Source organism: Phaethon lepturus, unplaced genomic scaffold (assembly GCF_000687285.1).
Source record: "Phaethon lepturus isolate BGI_N335 unplaced genomic scaffold, ASM68728v1 scaffold1653, whole genome shotgun sequence".
Taxonomy (NCBI): domain Eukaryota; kingdom Metazoa; phylum Chordata; class Aves; order Phaethontiformes; family Phaethontidae; genus Phaethon; species Phaethon lepturus.
In genome coordinates this window covers 2,714-24,055 of record NW_010526742.1, presented here as the reverse complement: position 1 = coordinate 24,055, position 21,342 = coordinate 2,714, and the positions used below count along the sequence as shown (strand labels likewise).

Genomic DNA, 21,342 nt, shown 5'->3' with positions numbered 1-21,342 from the left:
TGCTGAATAAAATAGAAACCCTCATCACAACTGCCATTTTTCGTGATAAAACCGTCTTTCCAGAGCTTGTAAATGGCCTTAGGAGCCTTTTAAACATCAAAATGTTTGTATAAAACCTTGAGTTCACTTCTGCTAAAAATCTCGATTTATATTAATTTGCTCCTCATTTGTATCTGTCCAAAATGATAATCTGGTCCATGATGACATTTCAACATTACATCAAGTTCAGGAAACTAAATATTTACCTACTGTCAAACTTCAGCTTTACTAATTTCTTTGTATTTGGTCTAACAATGTTTGGGTTTGTATCAGAGAAAATTACTGACTTTATTATCTGGCACAAAGATTTCTTTATTGCGTCCTGTATACATGAGAGAATGCTAAAAACCCTGCCTTCTCCCTCATGCTCCACTTTAGTGCCTGCAATGACCTATTCTTGAGTTCAGAAACCTCTTTAGGTATTCATTCTTCTTTATAGAAAAAACACATCTCTAATAAAAACAGGTTTGACATTGCTGATTGCTTCCTGAGTCATATTGATCTGGCTGTAAAATGCCTTAGTAATTTGTTATAGATGATTATGGACTTAGGAAACAATAAAGCAGATCACTTTTTTGGTCTTCGCAGTATAATTTTAAATTATAAAAATTTTAATTTTAAGAAGTGATCAAAGCTGTTTTCCACACTAGGAATCACAGCCATAGGAAACAAATTTTAGTTATCAATCACATTTAGTGCATGAATTCTACCATGTGCATTGAGTAGAGATCTCCTGCTCCTTGCGGAGACAGACCTTGAGCTCTTCTCACATGAGTCTGAGTGGCAGCAGTAGAAGCTGCTTCATTACAGCACAGAACCAAAAGAGGAAGCAGAGAAGCTAAACCCCAGACTTGAAAAGTCTTCAAATTTGGGTGTAGGGTTGGGTTTTGGGGTGTTTATTTTAAGCATTATTTCTCCACTACTTTCTCATTAGTAGTTGTTCTGCATCTTCCCTTTATTTCTTCAAATTTGTCAGTAAAGCTTTGGTAACAAGGGGCAAGAGATGAATGCTACAGCATACAGTGCCTGTGCCAGCACAGCACCAGAGACAAATACTATTCTGTTGTATAAGGCTACACCAGCACAGTTAGAAATTGTCTTTGCCCATTCTGTTATCATCACAATACATAACATACTCTTGCCTGATTTTCTTTCCATTCTCCCAGCATTTTTCATTCTCAGTTACTCCTTTCTTTAGATATTTCAACTTGAAGTTACTTTAATCAGTTTGTTACCAGGAATTTTTCCCTAAAGCTGCATTTCAGTTTACTTTCTGCTCTCCCTAGGTACTTTCTGTGATTTACCTTCTATTAATGGTAACGGCAAAACCTTGTTCTACACATCATCTGCAAAGCAGCTGACTTTGTTTTGACCTTCCTTTTTCATCCATGAATGGAAGTATTATATACATTTAACAGTGTTCATATATGAATACCAGCAGAGTACAAATGCCAGTGGAACAGCAAATTCCCTTCTCCACAGAACTCCCTGAACCCTGCTCCTGTGTAAGTGCTGAAACATGTACTTTGTCTCAAGTGAGTTTCCTCATAGCAGTGATTTTGTCCTTTTAATCTATTCATGAAATGTCACTAAACACCAACCTTACACACCAGCAGAACTGCAATGAATGGTTTCAACCCTTGATAGCCTTTTTATTCTGTTTGTTACTCAGTAGCTGAGAGGCTTTACAAGAACAAAGGCTACTTCCCTTGACTAGCTGAACCAGCTTCCTCTTATTAGAAGCATGAATCAATTTGCTATCCAGCATTCTCACCAGCCAAAACACATTTTGAAGTGCATAATTAAGTGGTACAAGTTTTACTGCTTTCTTGTAAAAATAGGTATACAATAGTTTCTAATGTATCAACTTGCAGTAAAAACAGAACCAGTTATGGTTTTATTTTCAATTGATATGGGTGGTAGAGGGGAACCTAACATGTGTACCTAAGGAATCATAACTTTCAGCACTAGAAGGAAAACAAAATCCATGAAAAGTCCCAAATCAATTTTTACAAAGACATTACTCTATCAAATCTATGGCTTGCTATTTACCTAGTGTTTTCTTGGTTGTTTCTGAGGATGACAGCACAGCCCTGCTGCAACACTTACCTGTCATTTTTACAGTCAGAATAAATACCTAACATGGAAAAAAGGAAGAACATAACCTGTTCTTTATGCTCATGGTACTCACTATTTTAAACTGAATCACAGAAAAGAAACTAGAAAGTAGGCGCTTTAAAGTGAAGAATAGTGAAGCACAGCTTTCCAAGGCCACCTGTTCCTGTGAACCTTCCACTAATGGAGATCTTTTAGAACAAATCAGAAAATCAATCTGCCTAAACAGAGCTGAACCTGCACTGACACATGAAGATGGATTTGCGAACATTGTTAAGCTTCACTCTCCTATGATCCTGTAAGGCACAACTGTGAAGAAAGTACAGGTTAATGTGCACCCTGTGGCATATCTACACATGACTCAAGCATTCTAAAAGCCCATCCATCCATTTAACTTTGCACTGAATTCAGGCATTTCTTGAAGATATTTCTACTCAGGCTGAAAAAATCAGAATTTGATTCATTTTATAATTATTTTCTTCCCAAAGCCATCATCTGATAATAATATGTGATGACAATAGCATGACAATTATTTTTGGTTTTACTGCTGTGAGCCCTATTTACTCTTAATCTTCACTATCATTTGCTAAGCTTGTCATTCACCATGCAGATCAAAACTGAGAATATGCCACCTTTCCAAGACCCACACTATCAAGAGCTGGGAAACAAAGTGCCAAGTGGTGGATCCTAGTCTCTTGTTAAATTATTAGCATTTGTACCTCCTACTGAATGATATATCAAGGAAACTGAAACATGCATTTGTTAACATCTCTCGCTTGCACATCAGGGAGTAAGAAGAGTAGTAGAGATCCAAAGGAAAAATAAATGGACAGTTTAGGTGCAAACAAACAAAAGGAGAAAACCCGTTCCCTGAAGTACAGATGCAATGCAAATTTACACTGACACGCTGAAAATTAATGAAATGTTTGCTGGTATTATTACTGCTTTGAGCCCAGCATCTTATAGGCATAATTTAGATAAACCACAAAGCCACATAATGGGTGGTACAGAAAGAGAAATCTCATTTGAATTGCAGTGACAAATGGCACTATAAAACCATGAATTTTCTCTGTGAGAGCAAGATAGTAAGTGCCTTTAAATGAAAGGCAACGCTTTCCTAATAAAGACAGAATAGAGAAGATATGATGAATGACAGCAAAAGGCTTAGAAGCCAAAGACATAAACCACCAAGACTGCAGGTGAAGTAGTGTGCCCAACATTTTAACAATTTACTTTTGATTTTTTTATCTTCCCATATTTACAGAATCCTCTTTCTCTGGGATGTCAAAGCCAAGCTGTTTCCTCCTCATCCCATTCTCACACACACTGAGAGAGATGGAAACGCTAATATTTACAAGAAGCACAGAGCTTTCATGTTACTTCCACCATGGTTCAGTAGCTATGTAAGAAGTCTAGCAATAAACAAAAAGTGGTTGTGTGTCTTGTGTTATTGTTACAGTACAAGGGGTCAGGAATCATGCATGTGTTTTCTGGCATACAGTCAAATCTACAGGACTGTTATGGAAAGTTTATTTTCACTGGCTGCTTACACAAGTGACTACAGGTGGCAGAGACCAACACGCTTGGATCAGCATTTCTGCGCTACACAAAAAGTGACCTGTAAAAGTAGGAAAGCCGTGCTAAATTAAGAACAAAAAAAGAGAGAACAAAAAGACTGCCTTTCACCGAAGTGTAGTTGACTAAAGTGAGCACTGTTCAAACGCTCCAAGTGTGAAGTGCCTATTTCTTTCAAGAGCTTCTAACATGTTCTTGAACAAGATTGTTGAAATCTTTGCCAATTTCCACTGAAGTGGAGTTGCTTTATAGTGCACTATCACTATGGAAGCAGTTAAAAAAAACCCAAAACACAACACCAAAAAACAGCCAGAAGAAAACAAAACAAAGCAAAACCACCACCACCTGAAAAACCAACTCAGCTTTAACTAGAAAAAGAAGTTATTGTCCCACATTTCAAACTGTGGTTATTTGCTTGTTTAGCTAATTTAGCAATGAAATCAGGCATTTATAAAGGAATACATGCAGTTTTTAAGAAGGGATACTATCAAAGCTCCAAGTGTCAGAATTTGACTAATTTTATCAACCTCTTATCTCCAAAGTCAATATAAACCTACTTACAGGATAATTTTCGAGAAGTGCTTTAGCCCGGAAGCCCAGCAAGAGTAACTCAACAGGAATGTTTGGCTAAAAAGTGACTTCCACTATCCAATTCTGGGGATGATATAATTATTTTTGAATAATTATATATTGCAGCCAGTCTTCCTTCCTCCTTCAAGGTCAGGGGAAATAAACCTTAATGAACCAGAAGTCTACCTCCTTCAAAAGACTTCTGTATTAGCAAGTAAGCAACTCCTGAAACCATCAGGAAATAGGAATGGGTAGATGATCTGTGTATGACTGTGTGCTGGTAGTTACACTACATTGATATGGAGGTTTTAATAATAAGACTTTACTTACTTTCAGTGAATTAAGTAATTTAATTCTTTAGAATGCAGCTGTTAAAAACAAGGCTGCACCAGTATTTTTCTTGATATAGAAAAAGAGGAGTGGCATTGCACAACCTGGACTCCATCCCTAGCTTTGAGTTCTGCCCTACAGCCACTTGGGGATTCCAGAACTAACTGTGCTACCGAAACAAACAGCACAGGCTATAATTTCTTTCAGAACAAATTGATCTTACTGTACCCACAATCTTGAGCCTTGTGGAAAGTCTGAATGGCTCCAGAAGTAGAATCATCCCCCAGAACACCAGGTGTTGGGCTTCTCATTTTCCATGGCTGGAGAGCCTGCTGCTGCTTCCCCTCTCTTCCCACTCGCTCTCCTTTGCACAGTACTCCCTCAGATCTTGCTTTCTTATGCCACACCTCTGAGCTGTCAGCAGCTACCCACCTTCCTGCTTGCCTAACACCTTGCTCGCCCTCATCTAACAATATCTGACACTCATCCTCAGCCTGTAATTTCTAGTCTGCTATTCCATATAAAACCATAACCTTCAATCTTGTTACCCTCCTCATACTCATTTTGTTTTCTTTCCACTCATTAAAACTCCCACTCATTAAAAAATAGACAGTCCCACAAGCCAGTTCTCCTTAACCCTTTAACAACCATCTCATTCCCTGTAACTCTCTCTTCATGCAACTGCTCTGCTCTCTTGGCTGCTGTGACCTACCTGAAAAGGTCCCCACTGCTCTTCACAAAATCTCTAGTCCTCCAGTCTCTTCTCTCAACTATGTTGTTTCTATTTTCTATAATAAGATACGTATCAGTATTCCCATTGCAGATCTCCAACACGATACCACATCACTGAATGCACCGGGGAAATATTCATAACAACATTTCACTGTGGTTTCCTCTGCTCTAATAGTCTTTCCCTTCACCTCAAGAAGACTGTCCCCTTGAACTCTATCACACCAGCACTCTCAAATCCACCGTCTGCTTCCCACTCATTACCACAAACTTCCTCTTCTTGTACCAGATGAACATTCCTGACTTCTTCAAATAGGAATTTAACAAGATCTGACATGATTTAGTTCTTTGACATTCTAAGCAAGTGACTGTATCTTTCATTATCTCCTGCACGCCTATCTGCCCCAACTCAGAAAAACATTCAGGTCACCCATTTCTACTTCTCCAGTGGAGGGTCCAGTTTGGTGCAGATATACTGACTACATTTTCATAACCAAACCCTGGCCTTATATCCTCCTTTGATCAAAAATGTTATAAAGCTGCCAGATGCCTTTACAGAATTTCTAATTTCCTGTAAGAGACAATGCCAGAAGATGGGCATTATTTGCACAAAGTCCCATCTAAAACAACTAAGAATGTCACACTAGGCTGACCCAAACTGACACTAAACCCAGCCTTTATGCACAGAAACCTTACAGGATCTCTCAGCTTCGTTCTCCATTGCATCAACAGCTGGTTAATCATCAAAACCAGTGCGGCGAAGGCACAAAGTCCTCATGGAAGAACACTTAATCTTGTGCTGCCACAAGTGACACAATTCATTTTCCATTAGCAAATTTCTTATGCATCTACATGGGTCCCTTCTGCACTTTGGATGGGCCCAATTCAGGGCTGCCTTATTTTTGTTTGTTACACGAATATTAGATTCAGCTGTGAGAATGTAGGCATGGAGTCTCTGTCACAGAGGCAAGGAAACAGTGCCTTACTCTAGAAGGCTTAAATCAAAGCTCTGAGTGAGAAAATAAGTCTATTTCTGAGTTACAGATGAGGAATGCAAATACACAGAGATGGGGACTTCCAAAGAATTTACGGGCTGAAACAATTTGTGCATAGCAACTTCCTTACTCTGCTTATGACCTGTAAAACAACTTTCATACTCCACAGCCTCACTAGTTCTAATTTTGAAGGCTAAAGAGAAAGGAGAAACGCCTACTAGCAAGTTGGATCTGTACACAGAACATCTCCCAGTCCACCCTACAGAAAAGCACCTGTGCTTCTTCAGTTGTTTCCAAGCCAGCAGGTATAACACAGGAAAGACAGATCAAAGAGATGGTGCTGACAGCCATCCAAAACAATGCACTCTGCAGCCAAGGCAATGAGCCAGAAAGGGAAAGTAAACAGAGGCCTTCAAAGAGCAACATGGGGCTGGACCAAGAAAACACGCAGGCTGAATGCTAGTGGCTCTACCATGCAGGATTTTGATGGCATGATTCAGTTGGCCATAAACTTATAAGTTCCCACATTAAGAATTTTTTCCCCAACCTGAAATAGTTTGTGGTCTAGGGATAGGATAGAACTCGTGAATTCTCATTCCATCTGCGACATAGGTTACTCCATTGCCCTCAACTCCCATCCCTCAATATCCCACTATATTTAACAGAAGTAGCTTGAAAGTTACTGGAAGTTTCTGGAAATTAAGAGGGACAGGAAGAGAGACACAGATGAACAGCTAATACTTCATTTGTTAGCAAGTGTTAATCTTTAGTGAAGCGTAACATGCAAATTTCTTCCCTGTGAAATAACTTAACCCAGAATGATTAGAGCAGTAAGGAAAAGCTTATGGTTATTTACATGCTACATCTCCACTCTAAAAAATATAAGTAATTTTGGGAAAGTATGCTTCTCTATACTTGAAAAGGGCTAAAAGGAAATAGTAAAAATATATACCTTTTAAAGTAAATCACTGCCCGCTCTGTATTTTAAATAATGATTACAAATTACTATTTACAATAAAACCAGTTTTAAGTTACATTTTTTGAGGACACTGCTTACAGTTAGCCACATTCCCCACCTGATATGTTTTTAAATAATGATTCAATATTCTTGAGAATTGGCTGCTGAAGATGCTGTTCAGCAGTTGCAAGGCATGCTCATGAGCTTTCAGGATGGAGTAAATTCAAAGTAGATGGTCTGCTAACAATTAAAAATCGTTAAAATAAACACATTAAAAATAAGTCTCTCTTACCTATGAGGATCCTATTCTTTGCAATGCCGTTTTTAGTCTCATCGTTGATCAAGTCTGTAAGTCTCCGGCACATAGAATCAATACTTTCAGTGTGTTCTGGAGAGTCATTAGAGATCTTATACCTGTCAAACCACACAGTGGAAAAAGCTCCTTTCATAGGTGTATATGGCCTGCAGTGGGGGAAAGAAATAAAACAAATGATTAACCAACTGTAAGATCAGAAGCCTTCAGCACACCTGATAAATAAAAACAATTCAGTATCCAGCAAAGGAGAGAAGGAACCTCTTTCAGGTCTAACTCAATTTACAAGCAGTCACATTGCATTTCCTTGCATTCAAAACATGGTCCTTCAAGAATGAAGACAGCATTTTGGAAGCTACGTAAAATGCAAGTTTCAGTCAGTTCAATGTCAAGGTTGATCAGGCTTTTAACAGTGTTGAGAGGTTCTTAATACTAAACAAAGTTAGGCTTGAAATCCACCTTGGAATAGGACAAACCAAAAGTAACCGCTAAACAATACGGCTTTGCAGGAGCTAATTTTATGGGATTCAGTTGTCCTATTCTTGTCGAAACTGACAGGACATAGGTATTATGAACCTCTAGGTATTTACAAAAACTTATTCCTTCTGTAAATTTTTTTTTTCTTAAATAAATACAGCAATCCTCACCTTAATGGTGTAGGTATCTCATAAAAATAACTGAAAGAAATGCCATGTGCTTACTGGATTGGTGCATAGACCTAAGTTAGAGACATGATACTGCCACCTGCCGTAATATTCTGTTGTCAGATTAGTATTTTAAGTGCATTAAAACGCTACCCAAACCTCAGATAATCAAGTAAGCTACAATTCAAAGCAGTTTTTTCTTTGTTTTTAAATAAAGATGATGAATAGAGCCCTGAAATCCCAAGAAAGGTGATCTAATTGCCTTGCAATGGCTCTACAATTTAATACCAAACATACTGCTATGAGATCAATGCTTCATCGCAAAACCAAGCCCCCTAAAATCCTTAATTGCAGTGTTTAATCAAGGGTCACATTTTTCATTTTTACTTAAACTCAGATGAGCTCAGATCAGATTACAATCATTGCCTACAAACAGCCAGCCTTTGATAAATTTGTCTGGATGGGAAGCCACTGAAAATGCAAACATTGACTTCTGTGTTCGCTCTGGATTTTTTTCAGTACTAGGATTAAACAAAACCACAAATAACCTAAAATGAGAAAGTCACTGTTATTCTTAATGAAGGAAGAAATTCTGCCTTTATTAATACCAGAGAGGCTTCACATATGTAAATGGCTATTTCTAAACCAGAAATACTGCCACTAGTAGGAACATACAAGAGGCAGTATAATATTTGCGTTACTCAGTTACACAAGTCATAGAATCATTTAGGTTGCAAAAGACCTTTAAGATCATCCAGTCCAACCATTAACCTAGCACTGCCAAGTCCACCACAAAACCATGTCCCTAAGCACCACATGTACACATCTTTTAAATACCTCCAGGGATGATGACTCAACCATTTCCCTGGGCAGCCTGTTCCAATGCTTGACAACCCTTTCAGTGAAGAAATGTTTCCCAATATCCAATCTAAAACTTCCCTGGAGCAACCTGAGGCCATTTCTTCTTGTCCTATCGCTTGTTAGTCAGGAGAAGAGACCAACCTCCCGAAAACCTCCTTTCAGGTAGTTGTAGAGAGTAGGGTCTCCTCTGTCTCCTTTTCCCCAGTCTAAACAACCCCAGTTCCCTCAGCAGCTCCTCATAAGACTTGTCCTCTAGACCCTTCACCAGCTTCATTGCCCTTTTTTGGACATGCTTAAGCACCTCAACATCCTTCTTGTAGTGAGGGGCCCAAAAGTGAACACAGTATTTGAGGTGTGGCCTCACCAGGGCCGAGTACAGGGGACAATCACTTCCCTACTCCTGCTGGCCACACTGTTTCTGATACAGGCCAGCATGCTATTGGCCTTCTTGGCCACCTGGGCACATTGCTGGCTCACACTCAGTGCGCTGTTGACCAACACCCCCAGGTGCTTTTCCTCTGGGCAGCTCTCCAGCCACTCTTCCCCAAGCCTGTAGTGTTGCATGGGGTTGTTGTGACGCAAGTGCAGGAGCCATCACTGAGCCTTATTGAACCTCATACAGTTGGCCTCAGCCCATTGATCCTCTTTAGAGCCTTCCTTCCCTCAAAGAGATCAACACTCCCATCCAACTTGGTGTTATCTGCAAACTCACTGAGGGTGCACTTGATCCTTTCGTCCAGATCATTGATAAAGGTATTAAACAGAATGGGCCCCAATACTGAGCCCTGAGGAACACCACTTGTGACCAGCTGCCAACTGGATTTAACTCCATTCACCACAACTCTTTGGGCGCAGACATCCAGCCAGTTTTTCACCCAGTGAAGAATACACCCATCCAAGCCATGAGCAGCCAGTTTCTCCAGAAGAATGTTGTGGTAAACAGTGCAAAAGGCTTTACTAAAGTCTAGGTAGACAACATCCACAGCCTTTTCATCACCCACTAAGTGGGTCACCTTGTCATGGAAGGAATTCAGTTTCGTCAAGCAGGACCTGCCTTTCATAAATCCATGCTGACTGGGCCTGATCACCTGGGTGTCCTTTATGTGCCACATGATGGCACTCAAGATGATCTGCTCTATAACCTTTCCTGGCATAGAGGTCAGACTGACAGGCCTGTCATTCCTCAGATGCTCCTTCTGGGAGGTGGGTGTCAAAATGAGAGAACACAGATGTTGTTCTGTCTGGTGTCACGAACATGAAGTAAGGTCCATGACTTAAAAGCTAGAAAATCAAATATAGAGAAAGAGGCAAACAAACAGCAACAGACAGGTACAGACAGACTGCACTGTTCCATCTTTTTGAGCACAGCTTCAGGAATGAGTACCTAAAAACCACAAGTCTACTGTTATTCAAAATGGCATAAAAGTATATGGCCAACTTTAGTACAGTGTGTGCCTTAAATAGTCCCTCATTTGCTTAATTCAAAACAAACCATATACTTAAGCACCAGAATTAACAAATTTTTTTTTTTCAAGTTAGCCCTTACTTGTCTATTAAAAAAAGATAACTACTAAATTAAAGCAAATTCAGTGGAAATATTTTGTACACCCAACAAAGTAAAGCTAAATTTAAGAAAAAGTTATTAAAATGCTTTTGCCTTTTTTTTTGTTAACTTCTCTTTAGTATTACCACTGTCTCCAAGATTCTTCCCAAATGAATTGATCAACACCTAAGAAACAAGTTTATAAATCTCTACTTCACAAAAGCCTTCCAAATTCTAAGAGGAAACATTCCAGTCAAAAATATCAACAACAGTGGAATCAGTGGGGTTTCTCGAAGTCACTTGGACAATGTGATGTACAACAGACTAAGCACTTGTGCAAACAGCATTTAATTCATGTTTTTAGCTTCTCTCTCAAACACTTTTACATCAATCCTGGTTAAAATGCCTAGAAGCCAGAATGCTTTATTTTCTAGTAAAACCAGAGCACCTTATATTTCATGTGCACTGTTTTAGTATTATTACAGCAGGCTGACCCAGGATTCCCATGGAATGAAGATACATATTTGTATTATATTACAGAAATATTAAAACATGTTTCCCCACAACTGAAAGACAGAATCATACACTTTATAAACAGGATAAAATCCATTATGAGATTATAATACTTGATCAGGCATCAAAACTCAGGACTTGTACCTGCCGTCTTTGCAAATTCTTCAAGATAGATGATGAAGAAATTCTTCGACATAGATTCAGCTATTTATATACAGATAGATGAAAGACTAATGTCTCTTAAGCCCGTAAGAGAAGACCCCCAAGCAAATGGACAAGGTGCTTTCAGCTGTCTCAGAAACATCCTTGCAACCACTCTTGATTTCTCTGAAATGCATTAAAAATAACCTTTACATAAAGATGAGAAGTAAGATTCTTTTAATGGTTCACCCAACTGGCCCATCTGTTTTAGTCATTCACCTTGTTCCTTAAATAAATCCCTTTATTAGCTGGCACACTACAACTCAGACATTACCACGGTAAACAAATATGTTTGGCATGGAACCATTTGTACAGCTCCAAGAATACAGCATAAAATTTTTTCATACAATTAAACCACAAAAGAAAAAAAAAATTAAAAATCCCTATGTTACAGTGACACAAGAAGCTGGACTGAAATACACAAAAGCAAAGAAACAGAGTTGAAAACTCCATCCGGTAAGATCAGCGTGGTCAGTTAAGGACAGTGTCAGACCAAAGAGTCAGCTGTAAGTTTAGATTTTTTGCTTTCCTAAGTTTAATTAAAACTCGTAACATTAGTCCTAATGTTTTTTTTCCTCTGTGCCTCACTTTCTTTATTGTTTTTTAAGTTATGCTAAAAATAAAGCTCCATGTCTCTAAAATGTGTGCTGTTGAAACTTGGAATGAAAACATATAGCCCACCAAGTTGTATGCATTGTTTGCTGTTGTTTGTTTAGTTTTAAAAGGCATTTTTGTTTTGCTTGCTCTGGAGCATGCATAAGATTCAAATCCACATAGAAAAACAAGAAACAAGAATTATATCTCTGGGTATATCCGACTTCCAAACTTGTACCCATTTTTAAGAGACTTTTGAAGCAAAGTTTTCTACAAATTGAACTAACTCTCAACTTTTAAAAATAAAGAGAAAAGAAAACATAGACGAGACATGGCTAATATCAAACAGCATTTAAGAAACTGCAGGCACCCTGAGAAAAAGAATCTTTAAAACTCTTCCCAACATCCTCAAATCACTCTGGACCATTTTTTCCAATTACTTTATAGGTCTTAGTTTTTAAGGGTGTGCATTGATCTACAGTTTTTTTCCTTACACATATACTTCTTTCATGACACTGCAGTTTCAAGAAGATCCTACACTCTCAATATTTGAATGTATTAAAAAGAAAATATATTCTGCAATATCTCTGTAAGTATTTATCATCCTTCCAATCTTTTAAACATGTATTCAAATAGAAGTAATTGTCACTGTTGATTTCACTGCAAAGTTTCGAAGTAATACAGATCATTCAAATTTTCACAAACCAAAGATAGGTTAGCTTCTGATAATGTGAGTTAGGTATTAACTATCAAAATATAATGAAAGCAGGAAGCAATAACACCATCGTTTTCCACCTTCCTGGAGCATGAATTATATACCCTAGACCTTCTTAATCATGTTTAGAATTGTGCTAAGTAGTTTGACATTATCTTAAATTAATGGAAGTGGAGAGCAACCAAATGATGCTACACAAGGTTCAAATTCAGATCTAAAAACATGCCAAGTTTATATCCAAAATGATGCTATCAGCATAGTGATCACATGAAACTACAGGTGTTTTTGTTTGTTATCCAATAAATCACTGTTCCTGTACAATGTTTTATGTTAAAAGACAAGTCAGCACTACTAGCTGCTTTAAATAAGAAGCACAAGAGTAGCAGACAGCACATTGATAAATAGTAAATATCTTTCCCCCAACTTTTATCCTGATGCACAATTGTATTACTGCCTCCACACTCGGTGCTATGATCACCTTGCTAATGCAGCCACATAAACCCCAGACTACGGGTGGTGGTTTACAGCTTTCTTGAAGTTCCAGACAGAACTTCCTGAGATGTCAGACAGAACTGGGAATTTGTAGTGAAGTTATGCTTCAAGATTCAAAGAAAGAAAGAGAAAGATCAAAATTTTTGAAATCCTCACTTTTGCTTCCTTCCCAAACCCATCTCCTCTCAGTTAGGAGGCACAGTCACATGAGACACTGTAATGCTACCTTCTGGAAGTTTATGCATCCCTTTGAGAAAATCTACAGAGCACACTGCCAGACTGCTTAAGTTCTAGAAGCAAGGCTTGACTCTCTTAAAGCTGATGGCAGGTTTTTCCAATGAAAGCAAAGTTACTCCCCAGTCCCAAATTCTCTGCTAGCAAAATCTCACTGCTGACACTAGTACAATGCAATAGAAAATCTGTGTTTCTTTCATTCCCAGTGTCTGCTTGAAGCAGAAAGTAAATTTTAAAAGAAAAGGGAGGGAAGGCAGAGCATCCACCTATTCAAATCAGAAGTATAATTCAAAGTTCCAGTCCAAAGTATGTCTTATGTTAAAACCAAGGCTCAACACATCTTAACAATGAAGCTTTGTGGTATGGTAACACAGCACAAGATGTGTCAGAAATTCAAACAGCTTAAACTTGGAAGTATACTTAAAAAAAATTTAAAAAGGCAAGAGTCATCTCCATGAGGAATAATTTCGGCTGTTCCTCAGAACAGGCTGTGCCTGTTCACTCAACCACATGCAATGCTTTTGATAAGAATTGTTCTGGATGTATACTGACTGAAATGAGAGCCAACTGAGCCAGTACAGAATGGTCATTTGAAGAAATACTATGTTGACAGCTTTTGTTACTTGGGACAAATCTTATTTATTCAAAACAAAGGAAGCCACAAATAGAAGCTGACACAAAACTCAGCAGGACAAATTCTGAGTTTGTTTCTGTTTCTTTGTTTCTGTTGGTTTCTTGGGTTGGTTTGGGGTTTTTTTGGGAGGTAGGGAGTGTAAATTGTGGGGATTTGTACTAATCAGAGAAATGGCAATAATGTTATATTTGAGAAGACCATAAATTACCTTTTCGACACACTGCCAGTTTCTCAGCAACCAGGTCATAGTGGCTGTTTCATGAATTCACTGAAAGTGGCAAGAGGCGAACGAGGGTCCAAGCTGAATCAGTTCTCCATTACACGGTTTGAAAGACACTCTGGGATTCAAAGTGGTACCTTTCACAAGCTGGTGGCAAACAACAGTGAGAGTGGATGAATGACACTAGCTAAGCACAGAAACCCCTGAAAAGCCTTTAAAGTAAGAGCACAGAATGACAAATAACTTAGCACCCTACAACTGCTTGCTGGAAGGGGCCATATGAAAATCACTGTCTCCAATTGTTCTGTATTGGAAAATGGCTGAGAGAAGAAAAACAGGAGGTAGGATGTCTAAGTGTGTGATGTGGTTAAAGAAATTAGAAATCCAAGATTATTGGCATCATGTTCTACTGTTTTCCCCAAGCACGACTAAAGTACCTCTGACAAGTGTTTATTGCATTCCACATGGTATTTAGTATATGATGTAAGCATGATGTGTGCTCATATCCATATTTTTTCTTCAACTAATGTAAGAGGAGAAATAAAAGGACAGTATGAAGTTTATCCAAGCATGCTCCCATCATTATTATGAAGAATATGTTACATTTCTACTTACAGGAGGAGATGAAAGAACCACCTGTCGTGGTTTAGCCCCAGCCAGCAATTAAGTACCACACAGCAGCTTGCTTCCCCCATCCCTCACCCTGTGGGATGGGGGAGAGAATCAGAAAACACTCATGGGTTGAGACAAAAATGGTTTAATAGGACAGCAAGAGAGGAGGAAACAACAATGATAATAATAACAATATTGACAAAGAAATGTAAAAGAACAAGTGCAACCCAATGCAGCAATTGCTCACCACCTGAATGTACCGATAGCCTGTCCCCAAGCAGCGATTCCCACCCCCAGCTAACTCCAGTTTATGTACTGAGCACGACATTTTATGGTGGGGAATATCCCTTTGGCCAGCCTGGCTCAGCTGTCCCCTGGCCGTGCCCCCTCCCAGCTGCCTGTGCACCTCCTCACTGTCAGAGCATGGGAAGCTGAAAAGTCCTGGGCTTCGTATAAGCACTACAACTACTTAGCCACAACTAAAGACTTCAGTGTGTTATCAACATTATTCTCATGCCAACTCCAAAGCACAGCACTATACCAGCTATCAGGAAGAAAAAACAACTCCACCCCAGCTGAAACCAGGACACCACTCCATGATACCAACCAAAGCCTTTTCTATTCGTCCCTCAGACTTCCACCTCTAAAAAGCCTTCTTTGTGTTAAATTTATGAATGAGGTTAAGGCTCACAAAAGCGAAGGATTAATAACATTTGCTTGAGCCAAAAATAGTATGATAGGCACCATGCATGCTCCCCGACACTGCTCCGCCAATCCATCTCAAGTCTGACCTGCAGTACCCCTGCTGCTTTTCCAATCCTAGGCCTCCTTAACGTAGAGACTGCCAGTATAGCTGAACGGTGCCAAACTGTCTGGTGGTTTTGCAATATAGCCAAATGGGGACTACGATGAGATGAAACTCATTTCCACCCATGAGCTGAGCAAAGATGTGAACTTAGGTGAAAGGATGGAGTACCAGGCCGTATAATGCTGAGCAGTCCTTACCAGCCACATACTTAGGGACAAGGGAAATTAGACTAAATTAGGGGAAAAAAAAAGCAGACAACAAACTCTGCATGGAGACTTATTGGCCATGGAAAGGTATGTTGAGAGATTGTCAAAAAGATCCACAAAATAGCCCAAGAAGTATTTATAGTTTACTTTCTGACTTACAAAAGAGAAGGACTGTCAGAATGGAATGCTAGACAACGCAAAGAATCTTTGACCTAGATTTTTGAAGGGAATTATAGAAGGTAAGGTATACTTATTAAAAACAAGTAGAGGGTAAATGGTTTTAACTTTACCACGTTAGCTCCTGCAATGCCAATTCAAACTATCGCTTTCTATTAAAAAAAAAAAGGTTAAATTGGGTGGTATTCAGTTCTGATTTAGAAACTCAATAGAAAGCTAGTGTTTAAGTCACAGTTGTAGCAGCTGAAACAGTATTTAAAGCTGTAGCCATCCTGACCCAAATAAAAAAGGAAAAAGGAAACCCTTTCTTTTAAAACTATTACTGTAGACGTGGCTTTAGGGATTGCATCAGCTGCTAGGGCTACAATTTGAGGTTTTTTTTTTCAATTAAAGATATGTATTTGCATTTCAATGGAGAGGAAATAGAATTCTGTTGTGTTTAACAAGTTTAATTTATGTACAGAAGCGCTGATCTTGAAAGCAAGCTAGATAAAAATGAGAACTTGTTTTAATAGGTAGTTCTTTTAAGTATCCCAGTTGCCTACATTACAGGGGAAAAAAACAAGACCTCTCCAAGCAACATCTAAAAATTTTCATCTCTAAAGCAAAGTTGGCATGCCCCAGCTACATGCATTTAATTTCCGAACGTATTCCAAATTCAGGTGCCACTACTCTCACTACATCACACTGAGACTTCAAATCCACATATTTTTCCCTTTTTCATCCAAGCATGCTTTTTACCACGAGCATTTTACTTAGTGGAATTTACTATTAAAAAACTTTCAAAATTTCTATCTCCATTCTGTTATTTTTCACTCAGGATACAAACAAACATGAGACTCATAGGACTTTCCAAAGTGATGGGGGCTGAACATGACAAAATGCTGCAAACACTTTACCTGTCCAGGGGACATCTGGTGATCATTCTCTACACAGATCATGCACATTTTAAAAATGATTAAAGAAAATAAATATTTTTAAAAAGAAGTGTAACTTTTTACAGACATCTATAGAGAATAGTAAAAACCAGTTTTATAAAATGTAGTTCAGTAACATTCCATTGCTTTTACCAATAAAATGGAAGAGTGTCCTCTCTACTGTTTGCTGACATCAATGCTAATGAAGGCAGAGAATATGTTTTAGAATTCTTCTACATTATATGCTGGGCTGGTTTTCCAAAATAGTTTTCAAACATATTGACTCCTGAATCAAAACATGTCTGAACCTCTGATGTTGTAGTAAATTTAAAATATGTATGTTTCAGTGTCCGAGATAAAAATCTAAACAAAATGTAAACATGAACGCCATCCATCCTCCACAAAGGAAAAAAGTAATCTTCAATGTTTTGTTGAAAAATGTGAATTCCACTGTTTTTCAGAACTCTATCTAATAGAGGTGAAGAATGTATAAGGCCAAATCTACAGATCTATCTATCAGCAGTATCCTATCCATCAAAAAAGTGAAGAGGTATTCCTGATCTTCAGTTTATCCTGCCAAAGTCTCTAGCATTGTAGTTGTATCATCAAACCTGCTTTTATCGGCATAACTACATTGAATTCTCTCCGTCAAGTATACGTGGTGAGTTATGCTGGAAAACACAGGATTTTGCCAGAAGAGTATGAGCCAAGCAACCCTAGTATAGTCTTGCCTAACTTCAAGCTTTTCTTTGATTTCATCATCAGTGTAAAAACCTGCTGGTAAGCTTTGCACTCGGCTCCTATAACTGACAATGCAGTGGCAGGTTGTGCCACCCACAGAGATTCTCACTCACATCAGCGTAGCTTTCCACCAGCATACCGCCCTGCCTCTACACAATCAAAGACTGGATCAGAACCTTCTTCAGCATATCTGCAGACCCATATCTGTCTACCTACAGGTCTCATTATCAAGGATGCTGAACTCCCCCGTTGGTGCCAGAAGCATTTGGAATTCTTATTAAAACATATATACGTAAACATATAAAATCAGACCACATATTTAAGTTCCTAAATCAGATAAAATTATTTTTATGTCTGCCATTTAAGTCTGGATGTCCTAGGCCAAGTTTTTCCTTTCTGTGGAAGAAAGGAGAGCAACCATTGCAAATGTTTCAAAAAGCACAGTGTGTTTTGGACTTGAATACCAAACAACATGAGATGGGTCTGTAAAGGCTTCTGTTATTTCAGTTTCAACCAATAACACGTATCTTCACAAACTTCACTTCAGCATTGTGGCAAACGTTATTGTACTTAAGGGCATCTGTTTCATTTCACTATGTCAGCTAATGGTGCTTATCAGGAACAAAGGGCTGTACACTAATATTCCCAAGTGTACTTGCTATTGCCAGTCAAAGACAAACAGTGTGGGTATTTTTTTTATTCTTTGCATATACGTTTCACAGTTTTGCTAAAAACCACTTCTGAGTCAACTCATGCACAACCTCTAATTGCTCTAGAGAAGAAGAGTAACCGACTTAAAAAAGGAGTGGAATTAACTGTTCACCTATTTTCATTACAACAGTATCTATCTTCCCATCTCTTTAACCAAGTACTGAAATCCAAAGTTTTAAGATAAAAACAAATTCCCCATAAATGCCACTCATTTGAGTCAGGAGATCTTGCTGGTTAATCATTTATACATAGTTTACATCTGTAATTACCCAAAGAAAACAAAACAAATGAGAAAAGAATTGGACCCCAGAAGTGCAGCAGGATGGAAAAGGCACTGGCCCAACAGATGTCGTCTGAGGTGCTCTGACTGCATGTAGCTTGTGAAGAAAGATTGTTTCATAGAGAAGCAAAACCTCCTGCATTTCTCCAGTACCTGTTGTGTTGATAGGGACAAAATGGAGCCCGTCCGTATGTGTGATGTGCCACTGATAACTCTAGCCATCACTTTAGGCTGTCATCAACGAAGTAATGAGCATGTTATTTACAGAAAAATCACATTCACTACCTAGTAACCCAAAAAACACTGCTTCAAAGACTTCCACCCACGAGTTTGATTTTTCTGTAACACAGTGAGTACATTCACACTGCAATCTCTCAATTGCTTTTCCTGCCTAAGTAGATCATAAAAATACATGGTCAAGGAAAGTTTTTTTTCATGTATTAGTGAGTGCCAGACAAAATCTGCTATTATACTTGTTTATAACCTCCAAGAATTTTTTTTCTGACTTTGAAACCTCTGTACCTCGAAAGTCTGTGAAGAATGTCACAATTTCCTTTTCTTTTCAGCATTCATCCATGCTTACACACAAATTCAGAAAGAAACTTAAGCCCCATTACCTTTCAAGGAAACATTTTCCTAACTTAGTCACAGACACCTTAAAAATGAATTTATATTACGAAAAATTAAACATCTCTGAAATATATGGCCATGACTTTAGATAGCTAAATATGGAGGTAGGTGCCCAATATTTAGCCTTTAGGTTTGACCTCATTAACTTTCAAATTCCCAGGGGTAAATATTTTTATCTGTGCTTCTGGCCTACCACTAAACACGTACTGTCATTTAATAACGAGATTTGTGCCCACAGTGAATTTGAATTCAATTCTCTTTGAAACAGTTGGGTCAGGATTCAAATTAGAAGAAATGTGTCATTTTAAATTCCCGGTCCTTTCTCCAGCCGCTGAAGATGTTTCACATCTTACTTGACAAAAAGACCAACTACTTTCAGAACTGAAACCTGACATCAAATATTACAGAATATTTTAGTTGTTAATTTATGACAGTTAATACAGGTAGGACTGTGATCCAGAACATGCCTCTATAATGCCATTACAACACCCATGGCAATATCTTCTTCTATTCATATCAAGGAGACGAAAACATACTATGAGGACAATACTTGAATTTGGATTAGAAACTGTGACTTCTGAGAAGTCTTACCCACTTAAAATCACAATCCCTGGGCACTGCTGAGCTCCAGTTTTGCCAAAAAGCATATACATGAGAAAGAAGAAGGAAGTGTTATGACAGTCTGTACCAATATTCAGAAGCGTATTTTACAGTACTGGAATAATTTAATCTTACAGTTAAAATATATTAAATAATACCTGGCAGGAGCTGTTGGGTAAATTACTTTTATATGTTGGAAAGCCATGTCTTGATTCAAAATTTGTTTTATCCATGTTCTTGCTCCTTGGCCAGTATCACCTGTATCACACAGAAGAGTACAACAAGAATTATTCTGTGCATTTAGAAGGAAAACTATACAATGTCAAATATATTTATACTAGATTGCCCTGTTTTCTAAATCACAAAGTTAATCCTCCAGAACACTAGAAAAGAACCTTTCAGAATAACCTCAATCCCTCTTCCAAGGAAGATGGACTCAAAACTTCCCAGAAACAGACTACTTATGAGGCCCACAGCATAAGTTTAATAAATACTTTACTACATCCAACAGCTTAAGCACCTCCTAATCAGGCACGTGGACTTATACCTCGTATTTGCAACTTATCTTATTTGCTGATAACAGTGATTAAAAAAAAAATACTGATGAACAATTTAAAGCGAGATAAAATACCTGCTGCTCCCCTTAGAAAAGATAATTACTTCTACTACAGAATTTTATGCTAATCTACTTCAAAACCTAGTCAAGAGCCATAAAAAGGATCTTCACATTTAATCATGCTAATACTACACACAGGCTTTAAGGGAAGTATCAGTCAAACACTCCCAACATTTTATAAAAGTGCTCAAGAGACGAGTTCGGATTAAAATATCTAGCAGGCTCCTCAAAAACCTTAATCCCACAGTTCCATTTGAAAGCTCATTGAGATCTGACCCTCAGCGTGGTTTTTTCCTAGTCTTATCAACTCAGCCTATAGTCAAACCCCCTGCGCATTGAACAGATACGAAGAGATACACAGGATGAATTCTTACGCAGACAGCATGTGTTCCTTTCAAACAAATATACATATTTTGTATATTTATAAATTGTAACCAGCCAATTTCTAGAGCTTGTCTTTGCTCCACTGGTATCTTCAACTGTAAATTCACTGCCACCCCTCTGAACAGCATGCACACATGTCTCCAATACGAGTTAAACAACGCTTCAAGCTTGAGGAAACTGGCCCATCAAAGAATATGGCTTATAGTAGGCAGTAATACAATATGTAATTGTTCAGTAATGCTGAACCTAAAAATTTGGTGGGGATTCAGCAAACTGGAATTTGACTACTGCCACTCATGCCATAGGACTTTAGTCTTGTTTGAAGTCAACGCCCCCACATATTATCAACTCAAACTGCTAATCTGAGTTAACAGTATTCTTTATC

General features: G+C 38.3%; 1 protein-coding gene across 1 annotated transcript in view; it reads right to left on the bottom strand.

Moving 5' to 3' along the window:
* LYPLAL1 (lysophospholipase-like 1) overlaps positions 1 to 20,215 on the bottom strand; it is a gene marked incomplete at its 5' end in the record, with an annotated part of 24,632 nt that extends 4,417 nt beyond the window's left edge. The window contains 2 exons of the mRNA XM_010283141.1: positions 7,604 to 7,773; positions 20,116 to 20,215. Of these exons, the coding sequence (XP_010281443.1) occupies positions 7,604 to 7,773; positions 20,116 to 20,215 (270 nt within the window). The remainder of the gene's footprint in view (positions 1 to 7,603; positions 7,774 to 20,115) is intronic.
* Positions 20,216 to 21,342: the final 1,127 nt, after the last annotated feature.